At 44.1% G+C, this 24,943-nt stretch overlaps 1 protein-coding gene and 1 pseudogene across 2 annotated transcripts; both read right to left on the reverse strand.

Moving 5' to 3' along the window:
* Positions 1 to 614: 614 nt before the first annotated feature.
* Positions 615 to 8,299, reverse strand: LOC116559955 (annotated as a pseudogene).
* On the reverse strand, positions 7,918 to 24,943 carry EEF1AKNMT (eEF1A lysine and N-terminal methyltransferase). 2 transcript variants are annotated; one of them, XM_032291685.1, is made up of 8 exons: positions 23,764 to 24,937; positions 21,437 to 22,196; positions 19,519 to 19,718; positions 17,678 to 17,873; positions 14,987 to 15,151; positions 13,224 to 13,442; positions 10,917 to 11,048; positions 7,918 to 9,137 (listed from the first exon to the last, which is right to left on the reverse strand). In XM_032291685.1, the coding sequence occupies exons 1-8, from the start codon at positions 23,914 to 23,916 to the stop codon at positions 8,863 to 8,865; spliced, it is 2,100 nt and encodes a 699-aa protein (XP_032147576.1). In that variant the 5' UTR covers positions 23,917 to 24,937; the 3' UTR covers positions 7,918 to 8,862. The 2 variants fall into 2 exon arrangements, with proteins under 2 accessions (XP_032147576.1, XP_032147577.1); XM_032291686.1 differs by lacking the exon at positions 13,224 to 13,442 and having other exon boundaries at positions 23,764 to 24,943.

Raw genomic sequence — 24,943 nt, forward strand, 5'->3', positions numbered from 1 at the left:
ATTTCTTTTTTTTTTTTTTTTTTTTTTTTGTGGATATGGAGTCTCACTCTTTCACCAGGCTGGAGTGCAGTGGTCCATCTCAGCTCACTGCAACCTCCGTATCCTGGGTTCAAGTGATTCTCCTGGGGAGACAAAATTTTTAAGTGTCACATCACTAGCCTTCGGTCAGTGGTAAGACCTAGATCTGCCACGTAATAACTAGAAAATGGGTTGAGTGGCCTAGCCCATCCAGAGGGCCCTTTGTAGAAAATTTTTCTGTGGCCCATTTTTCAAATGGCCTGGGGCTTATTCATTATCCTATGGGGAAGTAGATATTGTGGTGGCCATGAGAAAATAGCTCTTCCGGTAAGGAGAGAGCTAGGTATGCAAACATTCGGTTGGCAGTACCCCTGAAATTTAACTTGAAAATTGCACCTAATGGCTTCTGCAAATTAATAGCAGTCAGTGGGGGCTCAGCCTTTTTTCTCTGCAGGACATGCTAATAATGTAGGTGCCTTAAAAATTAATAAAATATAGTCCACATAACAGTCATACTTCCTGTGAAAAGCACCTGCCACATATTAAAGAAGCTATCCTTTCATTTTTCTTCATTAAATATAAGGTTCATGAACAAGGATGTTTATTACTTTTATTCATTACAGTATTCCTAGTGCAATAGAAAAATGCCTGATACATAACAGGCACTCCAATAAATATTTATTGAATAAAAGAATCATTTAATAAAGTCCTTATGAGTTGAATCTGTATGCAAGTCTTTGTAGTAAGTATTAAATGTATTGTAACCTTCCTTGACCAAAATAACAGCAATTTCATTTCCCCTAACAACTTTCTTTAAATACCCTCACAATTTCCTTCTTCCTTCCTGGGTAGTCTGTTAGCATCCTCAGAAGACTGGTAGAGAGATCCAAGCCTTATTTTCAAGAATAAAAGCTGGAAATCATTATTTCCAGCTTTTTCCAGAGTCATAGATTAAATCTCAACAGAACCCAGATGGGCTATAGGACTTGCTGACCTGCTGAAGGGGCTCTGCAGAGTACTGTACCATCTTCTAGGCATAGTACTGGGTTTGGCTGAGATTTACTCTACAACCCTAAAATAACCATTTTCAGCTCTTATGAGAATAAACAGAGAAGATGGTCTATAGGACCTGCTGATGTGCTGAAGGGGCCCTGCAGAGTATTGTTCCATCTTGCCTAAATAAATAAAATGTATCACTATATTGATTAGGTGTTTGTTTCGTGCTTTCATTAAAGAACCAATCTTGTTTTGCCACTCTTGGTTTGTAGACAGAAACCAAGTTTCTTGGTTTCATAAATAGAATGAATCTGACTAATTCAAACCCTCAGCTCCACAAAATATTGCAATCATTCAAATTTTCATGAGAAAAGACATTTATTTATTTATGAAATGTGCATGCTTTTATTGACTAAGCAGACTCCTTGAGGGTGATGAAGTGGGAAGAATGGGGGACTCTGATCAAGCACTGCTTGTGAGGCAGTGCTTCACAAGCTTGTAGGTGATCGAGATAGTGGCCACTCCTCTCCAGCTTGCCCTCCACTTGGTTGAAGGCCTTGCTGTTGTAGACGCCCACCATGTACCCACCATCTCGTCCCCGATCTCGGGCAGGATAATCATGTCCTGCAGGTGCATGTTCACCACCTCTGGTTTCTGCATAGGCGGTGCCCCTTTCTTGGCCTTGCGCAGGTGCTTCAGCAGCAAGTACTGCTTCCACCACAGGCCACGGTGCAGCTTCATTCGCTGCTTGCATGACACGTCCAGCAGCGGATTGGGGTGCACACCACAAGAGATGAACTTGCAGAAGGTCCGCTTATTCTGCTTCACTGCTTTTTCTGCTCCACTTCTGTCATCTTGCTGGTTTCTTGGAAAAGCAGAAAAGACGGATTTTTTTTGTTTCGGTTTTTTCTTTTTTTTAGACGAAGTCTCACTCTGTCACCCAGGCTGGAGTGCAATGACGCGATCTCGGCTCACTGCAACCTCTGCCTCCCAGGTTCAAGTCTCAGCCTTCCGAGAACCTCCTGGGATAGCATGTGGCCCACAGTCCATGCAATCTCTGGTTCTGTGGGGAGGCACACACACATGAGATTATAGGTGCCTGCCACCACGCCCAGCTAATTTTTTGTATTTTTAGTAGAGACGGGGTTTCACCATCTTAGCCAGGTTGATCTTGAACTCCTGACCTCGTGATCCACCCATCTCGCCTCCCAAAGTGGAAAAGACTTTTTTAAAAACAACATGCCTCAAAGTTCTCCAGTGAAATAGAAAACCCAAACTGCTTCCCTTTTCAGTGCTGAAATATAACATCCTATAGCAGCTATTTCTAGATCTGTTTATCAGAATTGTTTAAAGCTTTTTTAAAAATGCAGATTCCTTGGCTGTACACTGTCCTACTCCATCATCCTCCCTCCCCACCACCACACACACACACCCCTACATCATAGATCTGGGATATGGTCCAGAATCAGTATATAGGAAATGGACCCCAGATGGTTTTGTTGTGCAACCAGATTTTGGAACCACCTTCTAAGCTGTGCTGCTATATATATATATATATATATATATATATATATATACACATATATATATTAAAAACACCCAGAACTACTGACTACAAACCAGGGACTCCTTTCCCCTTATTCTAAGGAAGGGATTGTGTTTCCCAGCCCACCTATCCTCCTACATACGTAGGAGCTACAAACTCAAATGCCTGTTGGACCAGGCATGTAACATAAATGCAGGAAAGATGCAGACACAGAGCAGTAGGGACTGTGGCAAACACCACCCATCCACAAGGCACAGATGCTTACCAGTTCCAGCCAAGCATGAACATGGGCCTGTCATTGCAGGAGCTTCTAAATTCTCAAAAGAATCCAGAAATTTTCTAGATTTTGTATAAAATGATATTCCAATCTATAGATCTTATTCAAAATGTCTGGTGAAGACTAAACACATCTGGGGTAGCATGTGGCCCAGAGCCCATGCAGTCTCTGGTTCTGTGGGATGGCACAAACAAACCCCTTTTAGGCTATGTATTCATTCCCGAAGGCTGCTGAAACAAATTACCACAAACTTGATGGCATACGACAACTGACATTTATTCTCTCACAACTGTAAAGGCCAGAAGTCCGCGAAGTGTTGACTCCAAAGTCTGCAGGTGGGTCCCTCTGGAGGCTCTGAGGGAGAATCATTCCTTGCCTCTTTCCTAGCTTCTGGTAGCTGCTAGCAATCCTGCTTCCGTTCTTTGGCTTGCGGGGATGTCTTTGCCGTTCTTTGGCTTGCGGGGATGTCTCGCCGATCTGCCTCTGTCTTCGTAAGGCCTTCTCCCCTATCTCCCTTGTCTCATTTCCCCCTCTATTCTAAGTCCTTATCATTGGATTTAAGGTCCACCCCAATCCAACATGATCTCAGCTTGAGATTCTTAACTTAAATACACCTGCAAAGGCCCTTTTTCCAAATAAGCCCACATGTATAGGTTCTGGGGTTTAAGACTTGGACATTTCTTTTTAGAGCCACTATTCAAACTACTACAGGTAGGTTTGCATAAAAATTCCATTATTTCAATCAAATTTTACTTCTACCAGCATTTATCTAACTATTTACTTCTATGATGAAAATGACTTACATCTTGGCAGAAACTTGAAGACATGCCAGCTCAGGCCCAGATGCATGTTGTTACGTTTTTTTTTTTCTTATACGCTTCTAGTTTTATGTGTTACTAGTGTTATTCCATTGCTGTATTTCCTGCCATTACTTCTAAAATCAGGGATGTAGGGGTAAAAGGATCTCTGCCTTACACGGGGTTCCACCATTGAAAATGTCCTTGATTGGACAAAATGGTGCTGTCTGCATGTGCATAGGCAGGATATCAGGGAATGGCGGAAGAGCAGAGGGCATAGGGTACTGGGTGAAGCAAGAGAACAATAGGTAAAGTAAAAGTCTATCTTCATTGACCAGAGAAAGACACAGGAAATATGGCTCAGGTGAAACAACCCCTGGAGGTGCCCGGTTCTCAAGAAGAATTTTTTACAGACACCCCAGCACTTAAATGTGATTTCTAGTGCCATCTACTGGGAAGCATAGGAGCCAAGTGAGACCTGGGCTAGAAAAACAAAACCATGAGTCCAGCCTTCAGTCACTTTAAGGGGGCAGCTTTTATTGAGGCTGGATTTTTTTGTCCAAAGGAGAGGATCTACAAAGACTCTTAGCAAACATCTGACCATCTTCTGTGCTGCTCTTACACTTAATGCACATGTGGTTGCTGACTCATGCACGTGCTGTGTAATTTGTTCTCCTCAGCTAGTTGGTGAACAGAAGCTGTGTCTTTTTCCTCTCTGTATCAGCACAAGCACAGTGTCTGGCACAGAACAACCTCTCCAAAAAAAAAATGCCAGTTGAGTATAAAAAAAGAAAAATCCAACTTAACGATTATTTTTATTATCAACCATTTAGCTGTTAACAAATCTGCAGGAACCAAATGGCAAGACAAGCCACAAGACGGAAACTGGATGACTTATAATTTACTAGACTTTTTGAGCTTTATGAAGCAGTACTTGGGAGGTACACTAGCGGCCAGTTATATACCAGGGAGTGAAGCAGCTGTGCCCCATGGAGGAAATTGCCCGATGCAACAAGCTGACTCCTCACACTACTGCCATTCACTCAGAGGGCAAAGAGCTAAGGTGTGAGCTAGAGTGAAGGTGGGAGGGAAATATATTCCAATTACCAGGTGACTGCTGTTTGCATTTCAGCGCTAAGTCAGCGGTCGTTACTGAGTCTAGCAATTCCTTCCTCACCTTATAATATAAACATCAACAGAACCCCTATCACAGGGGTCCTCAATTTTGGCTACAAAACAGCATGCATCACCTGGAAAGCTTTTTAAAAATTCTGATGCACAGGCTGCACCCCAGACCAATTAAATCAGAGTCTGTGGGGTTGGGGCCAGGCCTAAGCATTTTTTAAAGCTTCCAGGTATATTCAATTTCTATGGCTGCTGTAAGAAGTTACTGCAAATTTAAGGTCTTAAAACAATACAAATTCACTATCTTATAGTTCCATATCAGAAGTCCAAAAGGGGTCTCACTGAGCTAAACTCAAAGTGTTGGTAGAATTGCACTCCCTACTGGAAACTCTAGGGAAGAATTGGTTTTCTTACCTTCTCCAGCTTCTAGAGGCTGCCCGTGTTCCTTAGCTACTGGCTTCTGGTCTTCAAAGCCAGCAACGACTGGTGAGTCTTCCTCACATTGCTTCACTCTGACACTGACTCTTCTGCCTCCCTCTTCCACATTTTAAGATCCTTGAGATTATGTTGAGTCTACCCAATGTCTATATTTGATTACCCAAAAAATCTATTTTGAAGACAGTTCATTAGCAACACCAAATCCATCTGCTACATTAATCTTCCTTTGCTGTGTAGTGTAATGTAACATTCATAGGTTGCCAGGATTAGGACATGGACATCTTTGGGAAAACATTATTCTGCTTACCATATCCGATGACTCCAATGTGCAGCTGAGAATAACTACTGGTTGTGCCAGGCACCATGGCTAACACCTGTAATCCTAGCACTTTGGGAGGCCAAGGCAGGCACTTTGGGAGCCCAAGAGTTCAAGACCAGCCTGGACAACATGGTGAAACCTTGTCTCTACCAAAAGTACAAAAATTAGTTGGACATGGTTGTGTGCGCCTATAATCCCAGCTACTCAGGAGGCTAAGGCAAGAGGATTGCTTGAGCCTGGGAGGCAAAAAAAAAAAAAAGAAAGAATAACTACTGGTCTACCCAACCCATAAGATGAGATAGACTTAGAGCAGAGGCCCAGTTAGCAGGCAGCCATGACAGAAGACTGGAAGCATACACTAAAAAGTTGGTGGGGGACAAGGGCAAAAAGGCAGAGAAGGGCAATAGTCAGCCTTACAAATTTTACGTTGTCACAGAACTTGTTTAGGATGGGGGAGGGGAGGTGCAAATGTCATGTGATTTATTCTCACTCAGTTCTCTAATAGCCCTGGGAAGCTAAATCCCAAGGATAATGGGACCATCCCCACTCAGCTGTAGCCATTAAAGAAAATTGAGGTCATAATACAAGATAAGACTTTTCCAGACTTTTGTAACTCGTTGCTATCAGCTTGCTCCTTGTTTTGTACTCAAAGCCTGGGTACATGCCAGATTCTCAGGCATTCTGTAGGCTGTCTCCCCTATAATCTGCCTCTCTGCAAAATAGATTAAATATAGCTTGAAGATGTATACTGATCAGCCAACACTTTAATGTCAACACACACACACACGAGATTCCTGGCTTCTCTTAAAGACCTAGATAAGCTGAGACAGTGTTTCTGCAGGACCACTTGGCTAGGACAGCCACTGCCTTCAGAGGGGACATTTATTCTCTGGTTTGCCACAGGTCTCATCCTAGCCTTTTTGTTTTGTACCTGGCTCACTCACTCCATGTATTTATTACTTGCTTGATCTGAAGCTTGGCATTGAAGCTTACAACCCTCCCCACTCCTCTAGAGCTCTCTTGCCTAAAGTTAGGCAAAATTCCCATAAGGAACCATTTGCCTGTCATTAATGCAAAAGTGAACAGCTCTCCAGTGGAAAAGATGGGATTCAGGCCAATGGCTGTCTGTACATACAAAACTTTTCTCACAACCCAGCAAGCTCCAGAGGGGAGTCAGACTAGGGTTTGAGTAAGCAGCATGCAGCCACCAAGTGTTCTGGTGAACATACTGGTCTCTATTGGTACAAATTTCCTTTGTAGAAAGTTAAGCCAAAAACTGCCTCACTTCTGTCACTTGGTCTTTCTCCAGCCTTTGGCACATAACCAATTTCCTTCTTCTTTTATACTTAAGTCTTGATAATTATCACCCATGAGTGCCTCTTCCCATCTCCAAATGTGGATGCAAAATGTAAATCCGTGCCTAACTCCGTGGACCATTCCCCCTAAGATGTAACTGAGAAATTATTCTGATAATGCCTAGAGCTTGGCTGTGCCACTCAAATGTGCTGCTCCAAACTCTACACAGCATTAGTGATCTGACCAAAGACAGGCAGACAAGCTCCTCTAACTCAGGCCCTGGGCCTCTATAACCCATCCTAACACTGTGCAAGCTTACAGGTAAGAAAATAGAGTGGTTAGTCGCAGTGGCTCATGCCTGTAATCCCAACACTATGGGGGGCCAAGGCAGGTGGAAGACTTGAGCCCAGGAGTCAGAGACCAGCCTGGGCAACATGGTGAAATTGCCTCTACAGAAAATTAGCCAGGTGTAATGGTACACACTATAGTCCCAGCTATCTGGGAGGCTGAGTTGGGAGGATCATCTGAGCCCAAAAGGTCAAGGCTGCAGTGAGCCGTGATGGTGCCACTGCACTCCAGCCTGAGTTACAGAGAGACCCTGTTTCAAAAAAATTTAAAAAAAGATGGAAAAGAGGACTTGCCAAGCAAGGTCCTTTGAGGTACACAGACCTGCTGTGAGGGATAATCTTTCCTTTGTAGAGTTCCAGGGAAAGACCCTCTCCTAAAGAAAGAACACTAAGTATTTCCAATTGATAAGATCCAAAAACACTTCTCTGCACTCTGTCCTCTCCTTAATGGACTGACACTATTTTCTAAGGATGACAACCTGACTGAAATACAGACAGTCCTGACTTACAATTTTTCAAGTTTACAATGGGTTATCAGGATATTAAATGCATTTTCTACTTATAATGGATTTATCAGGATATAACCCCATCCTAAGCTGAAGAGTATCTGTATGCTTCACCTGAAAGGTTAGGGTCCATTTTTAAAGGGCCTGTAGAAAGATGAGCCAGGCAATGAATGGTGACAATGCCTATTTTCCATGGCACTGTTCATTAAGTCAACCTTGGTATAATTAGGAAAGACGAAATTCAAGCCAGTCTTGGAATCACTGGTTTAATGGTTCTCAATAAATGGTTAAGATTGATGTTTCCAGCCGAGTGAAATTTGGGTTTAGATATAGTTTGGGCTTAACAATCCTTTATCTCAGATTAAATGCGACAGTGCTTTAAACCACTTAGAAAAATGCCTGGAACATATTAAGTTTTATTACTAATGTTTCTGGTCATTCTTAGACATTTTCACTTCTACCACCACTCTTTACGCAGAATCTCACACATAGCTGTCACTCAACGAATGTCAGTAAACAAACACCAGAGATTTTAGTCTGCCAGGTCTCTGACATGCAAAGCCATGAGGCCAGGTCCATACGCTACCTCCACTGAGAAAAAGACAAATGGCTTAGGCTGTAAGGTTTGCGTCATCAAGGAAAGCTGTCAAATAATGAAGTGGTTAGCAGATTCCTAAAAATTGGAACCATTTCAGCAGCAGTTTCGTCCACAGGGAGAAACTCTGTGGATGTCTCACATCTATGGAAACTCTACTCTGTTTATAGTCTTTTGGCATCTTGCTCTGCAATCTCACTTGAGATTACTACTGTAGAACTAAGAGAGGAATAAATCAAAAGCAAACCAGTGTAAGTAGAGATGCAATAAAATTTGGCTGTCTTGAGTCCTGAAAGGCTTGTTGCATACTTGTTAAGGCATGCAGTGTGTGCTAAGGGCTTCAGCAGGGAAATTCTACTCAAAGATATGCTGTAGGAAGCAAAGATGAACCAACCCAAGTGGTACTGAAGAGGACAAGATGGGAAGGACATTTTTATTTTCCCTAATCTTCAGGCAACCTCACCAAGCTGAAAGTCACGTAGCTAAGTATGAAACCAAGAAAAATATGAAGCTTAAGAGTACTGTGCATTGTATTTCTTCAATCTCTGGCAAGCTGGGAGTCCAAGGTCAGTCTAGGCAGGAGGGCTGCTAGACCTAAGCAATCACATAATTTTCACTGTCTTAAGCATATCTGACAGGACATACGTGTCATCCCAACCCCTCCCAGGCTTCCTCAGGGTCCGCTCCAAAGCCTGGGCTGTTTCCAGGAGCTCTGGTGTGGCAAGTTTTTGCTCAGGGTGCAGCTGACAGAACAGGATCTCATTCACTTCACCCTCAATTCGCCGGACATACAGGAGGGGGAACACTGCCTTGAGCCCAGCCAGCACTGAGTCCTTTAGCCCCAAGTCTCGGCACACGAGGTTGAGAATAAAAACACCTATAGGGTAGGAAGAAAAGTCAGAATGACCTCACATCAAGACACATATCAAAGACAAGGATCAGCTTTGAGGAAAATAGCAATTCCTGTTCCAGGGACACTGGTGGACTAAAATGTACTTGTGGTGAGTTTGCAGAGAATACACAGCATACAAAGGCAGATGGAAAAAAGCATGGGGAACATGTGAGCCATAAACAAACTTCAGCCTTATTTTTTGCTCTTCTGTGCTGCTCACACATTATTTTACCATTCTCCACACCTCAGTTTCCCGAAGAATTGCTCTTAGAAAGAAGTGATTCCCAGCTGGGCACAGTAGCTCATGCCTGTAATCACATACTTTGGGAGGCCAAGGCAGGCGGATCACCCAAAGTCAGGAGTTTGAGACCAGCCTAGCCAAAATGGTGAAACCCAGGCTCTACTAAAAATACAAAAATTAGCTGGGCATGATGGTGGACGCCTGTAATCCCAGCTGCTAGGGAGGCTGAGGCAGGCGAATCTTTTGAACCTGGGAGGCAGAGGTTATAGTGAGCCAAAATCCAGCCTGGGCTACAGAGTGAGACTCTGTCTCAACCAATCAATCAATCAATAGAAAGTGATTCCCCTAGCAACTCACAGGGATATTACATTCCTGACATAACCAGTGAGAGGGCCAAGGTTACCCTGACTGCTGACAATTAAGATTCCAAATCAAGCCAGTCACCACAGTGCCTTACGCCAAATCAAAAACACCTAGAGGGCTGTTAACATAGGGATTAAGGGCTATGAAGATTCACTGTTGAAGATTAAATAACGCACTGCCTAGTAGAGCATGTTTAGGAAGCATCATGTAGTAGCTAGAATCACCATGCTGGTGGGAGGGTGAACTGCTACAACAACTTTGTAAAACTGTGTGTTAGCATCTACGAAAGCCAAACATACACATAACCTATGATCCAGAAATTACAACTCTGTGTATATACCCAAGAGATTTGAAAACATAATTCATCAAAAGGCACATATCAGAATGTTAATGGCAGCACTATTACAATAGACCCACACAGGAAACAACCCAAATACCAACAGTAGAACGGATACGTGAATTGTTGTAAGTCACATGATACAACACAGCAATAAAAATAAGCCATGTAAGCACAACACTGTGAATGAATCTCACAAACATCACGTTGAGTGAAAGAAAAAAAATGGAAACTTAAAAAGTATGTTCGGCCAAGTGCAGTGGCTCATATCTATAATCCCAGCACTTTAGAGGTCCAAGGTAGGAGGACTGCCAGAGGCTAGAGTTTGAGACTAGACTGGGCACATACTGAGATCCTGTCTCTACAAAAAATAAAAATAAAAAAATTAGCCAGGCATGGTGGCATGCACCTATAGTCCCAGCTACTCAGGTGACTGAGGTGGGAGGATTCCTTGAGATTAGGAGTTTGAGGCTACGGTGAGCCTTGATCATGCCACTGCACTCCAGCCTGGGAAACAAAGTGAAACCTTGTCTCGAAAAAAAAAAAAAACAAAGAGAACATTCCAACATTCTGTGATTCCATTTATATAAAGAACAAGAACAGGCAAAATTAAGCTGGGTAGACAGAAGTTAAGATAGTGATTACTCTTGGGAGGACAAGTTACCAAAAGGGGATAAGAGACTTCAGGTGAGCTGGAAATTTTCTGGCGCTAGTAAATGGTTGTATTCAGTTTGGAAATACTGATCGAGCTTGCACTTCTGTGCATTTTTCATTAAAAAGATAAATTTTTTTTAATGGACCCTTCCCTCCTCCCTCTCCATACCTTCAGGAATCAAGATGCTTTTAACTTTCTGTAGAAAAGATTGCTCCACAAATGCTGGGGGTGGACAACTCATTCCCAGTGTTGGGTCCTTACTGTCAACATCAAACATTATGACATCATAGCGAGGCTGTGCTGGGAAAAAGAAGGAAAAGAGTCCTTGTCTTTTCTGGATAAAATAATACCATGTACATTCCTATACTATACTTCCTGTTTACCAGTGATGGGCAGGGTGACTAAGTCAGAAGGATGACACGGAGGATGTGGTTTGCCTGAAAGGGCACTGATGTCATGGCCCTGGGGGTCCTTGTCATCAGGGTTCAGAGTGTCCCATAGTAAAGATGGAACCTTCTTCCACATTTAAAATCACCTTCCAAAGGCAAAAACATTAATGGGGCCACTTTAGCATGAATATTTCTTGGTTAAGAGTGTATCAAGACCAGTGGCTTTTGACTCCGGCAGAACATTACAATCACCTTGGGAAGCTTCTAATGTGGACTACACTCCTGACCAACAGAATATCCTGGGGTGGTGGTGGGGGATAGCAGGGGGTGGCAAATGGGAGGAGAGATGGGAAGCCTCTGGTATTTTTCTTGAGCTTTCCAGGTAATTCTAAATACAGTCAGGGTTAAGAACCACTGATATAGACAAAGCAGTTAAGCCTGTAAGGACTGACCCAGTAAACAGAAACTTTTAACTCTGAAAACAGCACATTTTGCCTCATAAGAGAAAATGTTCTGAAATTTGAGTGTTATCTTTGCAGTTCCATAAACAAGAGCTGACTCAAGAAAGAAATGATTTTGCTAAATGGGTGAGAAACAGCCGATGATGAAATGGATGTGCTCCTTATTATAATGTTAAATTGTTTTTATAAGGGGTAGGTCTGCAATGTCACTGACATATTTTTAGGAAATTTTGAAACTGCGATAGTAATTATTCAATATAATTAAATATTTAATTAGTACTGCTGCACGCTTATCACTGTCATAGCACAAGATCTGATTTTGGTTTTTTACAAAGAGAACATGTTGGCTCATCAAAGTCCAAGGAAAACAATAGCCTTCATTTGCAGACTTGAGCCCAGTAATCTAAAAGGTTTTGGTGGTTACAGAAGATGGGGGAAGCCATTGAAAACTGATCTACAGATAGCAACAGCAGTAACATCATGCATTAAGTACTTACCATGTGCATGGCACTGTTGTAAATACTTCACCATATTAGTATCTAGGGGTTTGGGCACCTCAACTAACCCTAACTTCAGAGAAGAAACCTATGAAACTGTTACGATTCAACTCAGTTTGCCACTGAAATTAAGATAGCATCTGTTCAATACTCCTCCCAGGCATCCTAGTTTGCCACACCCTTACTGGAAGATAGTCTAATTCAGTGAGAGCAGAGTATCTGTTATGAAATGAGCAGACTAGGAAGGGTGGCCTGAGCTCCCCGGTACAACTACACCAACCTAACTGCCTTCTCTCCAAAGGACTGAAGTTCCAGAAAGTACTACAGTCACCGGCGGCCTATCTATATAATGAGCAGACTTATTGTCTCTAGTATTTTGCAGAAAACTCTTATACTTATGGTTTTTGTCCTAAATCTGGGATGCAAATTACTAGAGTAAATGGAACCTTAATTCTAGTTGCAGAAGGCCTATCAAAATTCCCACAGAGTAGCATCTGCATCAAGGTTTCTCCATCTCAGAACCATGGAAATTCTGGGCCAGATAAGTCTGTCATCAGTGCCTGTCCTGCACACTGTAAGATGTTTACTAGCATCCTAGACCTTTACCGGTTAGATGCCAGTAGCAACATCCCCCACCCTGATTTCTGACAACCAAAAACTGTCTGAATACATTACCAGATCTAAGACCCTGAGGTTGTAAACCACTGATCCTACAGGAATACTGTTTTGCTTTATTTCTGGCTTCACCTCTAGTTGAAATATTTACCAGAAACACCACCCAACATACATTCCACCTTTTCTTTTCCATTTCTTCCCCCAGCCAGACTTCAGGTTTCTTAAGATGGTGAGGAAATGACAAACTTACAGGTCAGAAAAAAGCCCACTGGTCTGTTGGCACCATAAGGGCAGGAATGGCCTGTTTTACTTATTGCTGTTCATTCACACCTAACACAGTGCTAAGCATATAGCTGGTACCCTAGTGAATAAGTATATCAACAAATGAGCAAGCTGAAGACTGGAATGATACTCATGCACTCTCTTAGAGATAAACTGTAGAGGCCCTTGTAGGCCTGACAATGTTGGATCAATCATCCCTCAACACCCCTTCCAATGCTCCAAGAGCAGTACCTTCTTCTCCTTCTGCCAGGCTGGCAATATAGTCCAGGCCATCTGCAATGTGGACCTTCATTCGGTCACTCTGGGAGAAGCCAAACCACTGGGTGGCCACTTCCAACATCGAGGGGTCGATTTCTACAGCATCAATGCAGGACTTTGGGAAATGATCGTGGACAAAGAGGGGGAGGCTGCCCCCACCCAGGCCTACCACCAACAATGCCAGTGGGATCTCTGTAAGAAAAGAATAGAGCATCACATTGCCACCTGTTCACCGGAAAATTCTGTACCAGCCTCAGGGAGGCAAAAGGGAAAGTCAGCTTTTTGTCTCTACTCAGGGGGTACAAGATTTAGAGGTCTCCCTATCTCAGTCCAGAAATCTAGGAGTCAATTTGACATCTGAAAACTCCATCCTGGATTCATGATGACTAGATCCAGAAGATGAACAGTGTGTTATTATTGTCTCTTAAAGATCTCAAAGCGGCCAGGGGTGGTGGCTCACACCTGTAATCCCAGCACTTTGGGAGGCCTAGGTGAGCAGATTACTTGAGCCCAAGAGTTTGAGATCAGCCTCGGCAACATGGTGAAATCAACAAAAAGTAGAAAAATTAGCTTGCATGGTGGCACATACCTGTGGTACTGGCTACATGGGAGGCGGAGGTGGGAGCCTGAGGAGGTCAAGGCTGCAGTGGGCTGTGATCCACCACTGCACTCTAGGCCTGAGAAAAAGTGAATCCCTGTCTCAAAAAAAAAACCTCAAAGCATTCAGCCGACATGATCTCAAGAGTCCTCACTAATAACCTCTAATAATAAGAGTTATTAGACCTCTCGGGGGAGTTGGGGGTTAAAAAAAAAAGAGTTATTAGACCTCTCTAGGAAAGGGAAGAGGGAAGAAAAGTGGCCAAGCAATCTTGCTCATGATTACAAGGCAGCAGAGGTGCAATGCTCCTTGCCCTTGACTCAAAAGGCCACACTGTCTTCTCAGACACCCTCACCAAGTAAGGGTAAGCCATTCAAGTTCCACAAATCACAGGAAAACAAAGGCCTAAATCCTGCCCCTAAGCACAGACCACAGCCACCACAGGGGATCAAGGGAAGACAACAAACAAAAAAATCACCCAAATTAGGTGGGTGACAGACCCTGAGGATTAAATCTAAGAACTGAGATTCCAGTGACATACCTTAACACTAAGATAGGATAAAAGAAAAGGGTGTTTCAAGAAGGCACGTTCAGGGACTTCAGGTGAAAACAGTTACAATCACAGACAGAAACATGAACATTTTTACTAATGCAGTCAGCTCCAAACCTGCAGTGATAAGGCTATGACTGTATTAACATAATATGAATCTTTTTAAAGTAGAAATTCAAGATAGAATTGAATCTTTTGTTCAAATAATGCATTACAGAGAAGCTGAACAATTAAAATCTGTGTATTTTACATATCTCATTGAATACACTATATACCGTAATTTTAAAAAGAAATGAACAGAAAAAATACAATTCAGACCCAACATATTTCAATACAATTTCAATAAAACAAGCTGAGTTTGAGGCAACAGTTACTTAGAATGCTCATTAACTTGTAAGATGGCTGAGATGAAGAAAGATAACGTTGTCAGTTTGTAATCACTGTTCTTCAACTACAATGCAGGTGACACCAATTGTTTAGGTCTGTAATCGTTTGTTTTGTTTTGTTTTTTGGTTTTTCTTTTGTTTTGTTTTTTTAGGTCTGTAATCTTTATCCTCCCTCTGTGGAAGGCAGTGGCATCTCTCTCACCTGGGAGTTGCTCTGTGTTTCTCAGCAGGGCAAGGCCGGCAATCATGGCTTTGTGGTGTTCACAACATAGGTAACTCTTGTCAATGGACTGCTCTGGGGCTGCAGGGAGGTCCTCTGCTTCAGCAGGCCGCTGCTTTTTCCTGTCCTTTTTCCTCTTCTTCTGGGCTAAACAAGAGATATGAAGTCCTACGCTTACTACACTAGACCTCAGGAAGCAAGGGTTACCAGCATCAGTGTGCTCCAGATGGCTTGAATACACTCAAAAGGCCCAATTGTTAAAATTTTGGAAACTGGCTGACATCATGTTGATATCTTGAAACTGGCTGTAGTAAAATAGTTTGGGTGTTTATTCCCTAGAAATCTCATGTTGAAATGTGGTCCACAATGTCAGAGCCACCATGATGGTCATGGGGGCAGATCCCTCATGAATGGTTGGGTGCCTTCCCCACGGTAATGAGCAAGTTCTCCCTCTAGAGCTGTTGTTTAAAAGAGCCTGGCAGCTCTCTTGCTCCCTCTCTTGCCATGTGATGTGCCAGCTCTCTCTTCACCTTCTATGACAATTTTAAGCTTCCTGAAGCCTCACCAGAAGCAGATGTAGGTGCCATGCTTCTTGTACAGTCTGCAGAAACCATAAGCCAAAATAAACTGCTTTTCTTTACAAATTGCCCAGCCTCAGGTATTCCTTTATAGCAACGTAAAGCAAACACAGTGGTGGTACTTATACTAGACAACTAATAAACACTATAAATCAGGATTACCTCCCCCCAGCCCACATCACAAAGAGATAGTTATTAAACATTTAACATATACACTAGATACAAGGAAGTTGGAAAAGGAAATGGCAAATGCATACTCAAAAACCTGGGAAACCTCAATTGAGGAGCCCTGGTGCCTCCCCTCTGAGAAATGTAAGCCCACTAACAAAAGAAAAGATTACTTATAGTCTTTTAAAGAACAATAAAGTTACTAATCACTCCCTATGTGCCAATTACTGTACTGGAACTTTTATTCTTTAAGCTCTTCTAACAACCTTATCATTTTAGTTCTTGGCAAATGAACACACTGAGCCACTGAAGTGTTAGGTAAATAGAGAATCAGCAGATGGTGCAGACCGGATTTGAACCTGGGACTGCCTGTCTCTATCACCTATCAACTTTCTGTTGTGCCACACAGGTAGCACTACTGACCTCTGTTGAACAAGGAAATCACAAGTATTCAAAAAAGGAAAGAAATCCTAAAAAGCCACTCCATTTTCCCTCTCCTCACTCCCTCCACTGCTCCAGGGTATCAAACTAAACGGATGGCTGTGTCTTCATAGGGATCAGCTGCATTTCCCAGCAGCAAAAGGTAAGGATGACTGGGGTCGGGGTGCTTTTCAGAGATGTTAAATCACTTTTTAATATGCTCTCCTTCTTTCTCACCAATACTTAGGGAGATTGTTCTTTCCATGAGATCAAAGTGCTAACAAGAAGTCAAGGAATGTGACAATGGTGAAAAAAACCTGAAACCCAAACTGAAAGCGGCAAAATATTCTTTTAAGCAATTTTACTAAGGTTTTAGTGAGATGAAACTGAACCAACCTACAGCCAGAGTGACCCCAAAATATGGCAGAAACCCAACAATCTTGGGTGGTTTGGCCACGGGAAACCCCTAAAGTAAAAAAAGACATTTTGCAGGTAACTTGCTCCTAGACTCAAGACAAATCCATGACGTCAAGCATCTGAATTCTTTCTCTCCACCCTCCTCCCAGATGGCCTTGCTATAAGGACAGCCCAGTAAGGCAAAGGGAACAACTGGGAATCAGGAGAGCCATTTCGGCTTCCATCCTTGAATCTCTGTGCCTCACTGGGAAGATGCATTGGAGACAGGGAGGGGAGGGGCATTCACTTTTCACTCTATACATTTGACTTTTGAAGTGATTTCAATGAGCAAGTATTGCTTTTAAAATACAAACTGACACAGCTTGTAAAAAACACAGGTAAAACAAACTATTGATTCCCCATTAGGGGAAGTTTCTGAGTGTCAGCTGGGAGACCACTTAAAGGGATTCTAGAGGAGATGGTTTAGATCTATATACTATCCAATACCAGCCACTAGCCCCTGTGGCTAAATGTAAATTAATCAGAATTAAAGAAAATTAAAATTCAGTTCCTCGGTTATACCAGTCACATTCCAAATGCTCAGCACTACATACGGCTAGTTGCGACCACATTGGAAACTCCAGTACCAAATAATCTCCTTCATCACAGACAGACCAAATGAACAGCGCTGTGTTCATTAGATGGTTTCTAAGTTACTCGCAAACACCAACACCCTCTGAAACAGGTGAATTACACTATGGCGTTACAGGGCTCACCTGCAACTTCCATGGTTCTGGCTCACCTCAGAGGCCTATTGAAACAATACAGAGATGTACATGGAGCACCTACAAAACAGATGCCTTTAAACTGAAGACATTAATGCGATTATCACATGTACTTGGTTTCACTACCCAAGCCCCTTATCACTTCAGAGCCAGGCTCTGTTCAAGAGCAGAATGAACTCTGCTTATCACTACTCACACCTTAAGATTCCAGATGGTTAAGAACCCACAGACACCCAGGTCCATCCTACATCTCGGCCAAGCTCCCAGGAAATCTAGTCCATACCACGGCCACTTGGGTCCCACCACCGTGCCCTATGACACCTCACCTCTATGAGACACATCCTTTAGCAACCTGGCTTCTGACTGCACCACATTCCTGTTGCTGAGGAATATCAGTCGCCGGAAGAATCGCTTGTCATCCCCTTGCACGTCCTCGATGACATAGTCACCGCTCAAGGGGCTGCAGTCTTGGTGCTGAATGGTCCGGACCCCAATGTCCCCCCCTACAGACAGAAAGGGCACCTGAAGGTACAACCAGAGATGTGGTCAAAACAGCAGCTCATTTAAGAAGTAAGAGAAATTGTAACCCCTTCCCCTTGTATGTATATATCCCCATACCATGGTTCTAGACAACAACTACTCCAAAGATTTGCCATTCTATTAAAGTACTTTTCTGGGGCCTTTGATCTCAAAGGTTTAATTCATCTTTTGAAAATCAACTGAACACATAAAGATCTCCCAAAGTTGGTTCTCTCCAAGTTCTTTTAGGGGTTTCTCATCAGTAATCCCTAAAAGAACTCTCAATAATCCAGGATAACGAAAGCTTGAGAGAACCCTCAGGAAGGGGCTGGGATTATGAGAAGGAATCTATACAAGAATAAAGATAAAAAAATTCATGAGGGAAACAACCACTCCAAATCTAGATAAATTTTCCTTGCCCCTAGTTACTCTCATCTATTTTTCCCCCATTTTTCTAAACCTTAGGAGAAAAATACACTTTCCCCCTAAACTTTCCCACTCCTTCCCCCTATCTTTATATCTATTTGTTTTTTAAAAAGACCTGTAAGACTATTTAATAATCACCAGAATCTCCTGACCCTGCAGACTCAGGCACTGATGTGAGGTCACAAATGAAGCTCCCCAGAGGATCTGGGATTCCCTAAAACAGGGGTCATCAACCCCAAAATTGGCCAGGAAAAATCAAACACACATGCATCTGTAAACATAAGTCAGCCTAGTGGGCAGAACCACAGGCCAGGAAGCCAGGAGCCTGGGTTCTTTTTTTCAGATCTGTTACTATTTGCACCAAGCCTCTAAACACTGTTGCTTTCCCAACTATCACGAAGGATCAAAATTTGGGCAACATAGGGAGACCCTGTCCCTATAAAACATGTAAAAAAAATCTAGCCAGGTAAGGTGGCTCACACCTACAGTCCCAGCCAATACTGGAGGCTGAGGTGAGAGGATGGTTTGAACACAGGAGGTTGAGGCTAAGGCTGCAGTAAATCATGATCACACCACTGAACCCCATTCTAGCCCAGGCAACAGAGCAAGACCCTATCTCAAAAAAGAAAAAAAAGGATCAACTCCTCATCATGAAGTTCTTGCAGTAAAATCACTTGTCCATTACCCATGGTGACCAGGATAGCACAAGATAGTTGGTGTTAACTGATAATACCATATCACCATTTAGGTAAAAACCTTGTTTGCTTCCCAGTAAAACACCTGACCAGCAATGTGAAAACCTGGATAACTGTGCTGAGCTGTTTTGGCCCTTTCCCATGTATACCCTCAGATAATGATAGTTCTAAGAAGCAAAATGACCACGGAAGTCCAGTTCAAAAAGTGTGGAAGGAGAAACCCACAATCAGAGCAACTCAAATTAGAAAGAGCTAGAGCCCACAACGTGTACAGCATTTCTTTCCTGCCGTATCTATGGAGTATGAGAGGTCCCCCAGACACTCACGCTACTGTGCTCACTTTCCTCTCATTGCCTGGGGCAAAGGACAGTGCTTCCCTGCCATTTAACCCTTAGCTGCTTATATGCCCCCAGAATTAGACAAGGGTCACAGACTCTAGTCCTAGCTCATGCCAAGGCTCCCTCTGACTCCCTGGCTGCTAACATAACTTCAGAGACCCATGAAAGCTGCTACAAAAGCTTTGTTACCTGCTGCTGGGCAGGCATCCCAGCTGGTGCTAACTCCATGACTCTAGCCGACAGCTCGGCTTGGATGTGGTCCATGCTTTCATACTGCTGACCTCGGTGAAGGGCCACTGTAATCAGCCTCCTGAAGCCAGCACTGGCAGCCAGCTGTTTCCGGCCCTCATCCATGCCAAAGAGCCACTCAGTCTCCCGGCCCTGGGGGACTAGAAAAAGGAACCTGGTTACAGGGAATCCTGGAAATAGTGTTCAAGCCCACAACCAATATGGCCCCAAAGGCCAAAAGCCAGTCCCTGTCCAAGACCAGCATCTTCCCCAACTGTGACCCAATGAAGAACTATCAATTCTCTAGTTCACAACACCTAGGGCAAGGCAGCCCATCAGACATGAGGCAGGACCAAGGGTAAAGAAGAAGTGTGGGCAAGTCTGGAGGGGAAGGAGGCAGGCACCTACCACAACAAAACAGCAATAATGCCAAGACTAATAAATCATACGAGGCATGACTCCAAGCAGTTGACAAATATAAATTAATGGAATCCTCCAACAGCCCAAGATGTAAGTAGTTTTAGTATGATTCCCATTTTTACAAATAAGGAAATTGAGAAACAGAAGTTACACAATTTGCCCAAGTTCAAAACATAAGTAAATGGCAAAGCTGGGACTCAAACCCAGGCAGTCTAGCCCCAGACTCTCTACCCATGCTTGTATTCACTGCATTATTTATTTCCACACATGGACAGATAGAATTATAGAATATTTGAAAAACTGGCTTAGTCACCAGGAAAAAAATTACCATAATACCATGACCATAAACACTTTGCATTTGTCTAGAATGTTCTACTTTTGAAAGCATTTCCTCATACTATCTTCTTGATCCTTATTAAGGTAAATCTGATATCCCTTACTGCTTTCAGTAATAATGACTAACATTTACACAGCACTTCCAAGATCAAGTACCATTTCTAAGAGCTTTTATACTTCTCACAACTACACCAGAGTTACAATCCCACTTTATAGATGAGAAAACCAAGGCAGATAAAGAAACGTAACCTGTCTAATGTCACACCATCAGGAAGTGACTGAGCCAAAACTGAAACCCAAACAGCCTGGTTCTAGAGCTCACTTTTTTTTAGCTGCTGCCCTATACTGCCTCTGTAAATTTTGCAAAGAAGCCCAGCAACTTCCCCAGGTCCTGCAGCTCACAGGCTACAGCTGGGACTAGAACCTATGTCTTAGGCTAGCTAATCCAGCATTACTTCTATTACCCCATGCTACAAAGTCAATTAGCATCTCTATGTCATATGTGGCCTCCTAAATTTCTTTCTTTTTTTTTTTTTTTTTTTTTTGAGATAGAGTTTCACTCTTGTTACCCAGGCTGGAGTGCAATGGCACGATCTCGGCTCACCGCAACCTCCGCCTCCCGGGTTCAGGCAATTCTCCTGCCCCAGCCTCCTGAGTCGCTGGGATTACAGGCATGCGCCACTATGCCCAGCTAATTTTTTGTATTTTTAGTAGAGACGGGGTTTCACCGTGTTGACCAGGATGCTCTCGATCTCTTGACCTCATGATCCACCCGTCTCGGCCTCTCACAGTGCTGGGATTACAGGCTTGAGCCACTGCGCCCGGCCTCCTAAACTTATTTCTATCCTCTCTCTTTCCTACCAACCCCATTCTCACACTTCATCAAGTCTTTGCAATGGAAGATGAGAAGAAGAAGAAATAGGTCTCAACTTGAAGTAGGTTGCTAGAGAGCTATTACTCCCATTTCATCATGCCTGAGGTAGTCTAATCCTCGGGATGTACAAACCCCTGCAAGATAAAAACAGTCAAGAATCCCACCAAAGCCCCAGCCCAGCCCCAGCCCCAGCCCCCAGCCCCTGTAAGCCAGCCCCTCCAAGAAAGAGAGGGAGCAATCCCAACTCACTGATGAAAATCGCGAAACGATTGTCCCGCGATGGTTTCACAGTGGGGCTGTCCACCACGTGGAGGGTGTAGCGTGGCTCCCCCGTGTCCCCATCGCACAAGTCCAGAGACACACTCCCCAGCCTGGCCTTGCGGCGCAGCTGGCTGCACAGCCAGGCATACTGCTGCCGCTCCCGCACCGCTTCAGCCAGCTGCTCGGCACTCTCCAGCCGCACAGGCTTGCCCTGCTCCTGAGCACACAGCTCAAAGATCTGAAGGGCAGAGCCAGGGACTGGCCTGAACTTGGTCATGATGAAGGCAAAGACAGGCAAGGAGAACTGAGACTCTGCTTCCAACACCTGGTCCTGGCTGTTGGCCACTTGGTGCACCCTCACCATCCACCCCTCCCGGGAGAAGTGACCCACTGCTTTCTTCAGGATGTGAGCCTGAGCCAGGGAGATGCAGAGGTAGCGACCGCCCACCTGCAGGACACGGCCAACCTCGGCCAGCATCCTGTCCACCTGTTGCAGGGTCTTCTCTTCCTCATCTGTCAGGACAGCATCCAGGGTGCCCTTGTCCAACACCACCTGGAACGACGCATCAGGAAACTCCATCTGCGTCATGTCCATCTTCAAGAATCTCATCTGGGGCCGTCGGGTGGCATTGCATTCCTTCATTTGCTTGATTACAACCTCGCTGATGTCGATGTTCACTATATCTTGATAGCCCACATCATACAGTTGCTCACTCAGTTCTGAGTTGCCACACCCAATCACCAGCACCTGGAGAAAAAATTCACAAGAGGGAGGTAATCAAAGCAAAGGACTGTGCTTCAGGTACTTCAAGGAATCAACTCTCACCTTGGCTGATGCACATTTTCAGAAGGTGGAGATGCTAAAGAGCAACATTGTAGAGTCGATTCTATCTTGAAACACCACATATATTTGCTATGGAAAACTACATTCAGCTACAATACAGCTTATATGAAAATGGGCTTTGTGTTGCCGAAACAAATTAATCATGGTTGTTCTTTTCTCTAAAACATGCACTTATTACGTGGGAATTAATAGGAAGTCAGAGAATCCAAATACAGAGTTACAGTTGAAATCCTGGAGCTGGAATAACCCTATTTCCTCAATCCACTCAAGCCTTTGGCTCCACTAGACAATAAAGTACGCTTTGTGATGATTCAAGCCGTACTTCCATCACAGATTCCATCTCATGATACTTGGCTATTTTCTGAAGCCAAACTTAAAATTCAGATTGTTGTCTCCTTCTCCATTCATCCTCAGAAATTCTGATTTACCATCTCTGGAAAAGCATGGTACAAAGAGATGTGCATATGCTTTGGAGCCAGACAGGCCTGAGTTTAAATCCCCACATGACCACTTACTACATGTATGATCTTGGGGAAAAAAAAAAAAAGCTCTCGGGGTCTCAGTTTCCTCAACCGTAAAATGTATGCATGGCCACTCACCTGAGTTTATGATGAGAATTCAGACTGCACATACACAGCACCCAACATAAGGCCTGGCACTAAAGCTTTCCCACAAATGTTAGTTTTCTACCTTTCCTCCTTCCCTGCCTCCAGTACAATTTCACCTATACCAAACTCGTTATTGTACTTACCACGTTTCACCTGTGGAACACACACAGGGTTTATGTCTTAATGCTCTTATAGCTTAAGGACTGAGCACAGTGCCTGAAACTCAAAAAGAACTCAAAAACTATTTGATAAACAAATTCATACACAAAGTCACACCTGCTGCAGGTTGCACAGAAACACACAATGAGAGAACACACTTTCAGGAAGTCACATCTGGGTTGAACTACTAAGGAAGTCCCTCTTCAAGTAGGGTTATTAATCCAAGAATGAGCTGGAGTGGGAAGTCTATTAGCTGAAAACCTTTAAAAATTTTTTTTTCTTTTTTTGTAACAGGGTCTCACTCTGCCACCCAGGCTGGATTGCAGTGGCGTGATCATGGCTCACTGCAGCCTCGACCTCCTCGACTCAAGCGATCCTCCCGAGTAGCCGGAACTACAGACGCATGCCACCACGCCCAGCTAATTTTTTCGTTTTTTTGTAGAGACCAGATCTCATTGTGTTCCCTAAGCTGGTCACTAACTCCTGGGCTCAAGCGATTCTCCCACCTGGGTCTCCCAAAGTGCTGGGATTATAGGTATGAGCCACCGCGCCCGGCCTGAAAGAATATTTCAGCTTATCTTTCAGCAGGAATGATGCAGGAAACGCTGAAATATGCCCCCAACTAGGGTCCGGTTTCCCCTCCTGTCGCTGTCCACCAACCGCAAGATTCCTGTTACTAGTTCCCACCAGGCCGCGCTCCTCACCTTTTCTCTGGGCTTGATATATTTGTGTAGCACCCCGCACAGTTCCATGTAGGTTCCATACCACTCGAAAGCTTTCTTTCCTCGCTGCTGGAAGAACTTCTCCCAATAGTCAACGGAGCCAAACTCCTTGGAACTTTTAGGTAACAGGTTCATGTTCCTACTACCGGAGCTGCGTCTTCAAGACTCCCCTATTCCCTGTGAGGTACCATCTGAGGAGCTTGCCTACCACACGCAGGCTCCGGGATACTGCAGTGGGAATTGTTTCCACGGAAAAAGAGTCACATTGATTTGTTCCCCTACTCCAAACCCCACAGATGACCCTTACACGACAAACGCACGCGCGGGCCACTAAATCTCACAGACGCTCGCCCTCTCCTCCGCGCCTGCTGTCCCTGCCCCACGTGAAGAGCCCTCACACTTTCTCAGAGATAGATTTCACAGCCCAGCAAACAGATCCGGGTACGAGGCCTCGTGATTAGTCGGCCGGCCCATCCCATCGCAGCTAGTCATTGGTCGTTGCTTTGCGTTTCTATCACCTCATTGGCTGCGACGTGTACGCCTTTCGCCGAAGACTCCGTCGCAGACACAAAAAAGATTTTTTTTAACGTGAGGCCGGCCGACCAATCACGGGGCGGGACGGGGCGGGACCGCGGGGGCCACAGTTGGGGCGGAAGAGGCCGGGCCTCCGTGAGAACAAGATCACATCCGGGTTCCGTGTGAGGGAGGCTGTGCTGGGGCTACGCCCTCGGGCTTCCCGGGTTCGGCGTCCGCCTGTCTTGTAGCCGGCTTTATCACCCACTCAGATCGTACGCTATACAGGGGCTGAGCATGGCAGGCGGGGAGCGCACTGGTATAGGAGGCCCCAAAAAGAAAAACCCGTACAGATGGGAGGGAAGTGAGGCAGGAAATGAGTAAAGCCAGTCCGTCGTAAAAACGCTGCACATTGTAACCATGTTAGCTTCTGCGCTCCATCCCCCCGCCTTATTTTGCCCCCTCTGCACCAAAATACAGGATTCTGTTACCAAAGTGTAATAACGTGAAAATTCAGGAGGAAATAGTAACAACTAGGCATTCAGAGGTGCCTCCTCTCCCTCTTGTCCCTTCAAAGCACAGTATGCAAAACGTTAGCCTTTCGTTTTGATAATTAGCCTCCATGTTATTCTGACGTTATCTATAACTT

This window comes from Sapajus apella, unplaced genomic scaffold (assembly GCF_009761245.1).
Source record: "Sapajus apella isolate SASKATOON/1434 unplaced genomic scaffold, GSC_monkey_1.0 scaffold25, whole genome shotgun sequence".
Lineage (NCBI taxonomy): Eukaryota > Metazoa > Chordata > Mammalia > Primates > Cebidae > Sapajus > Sapajus apella.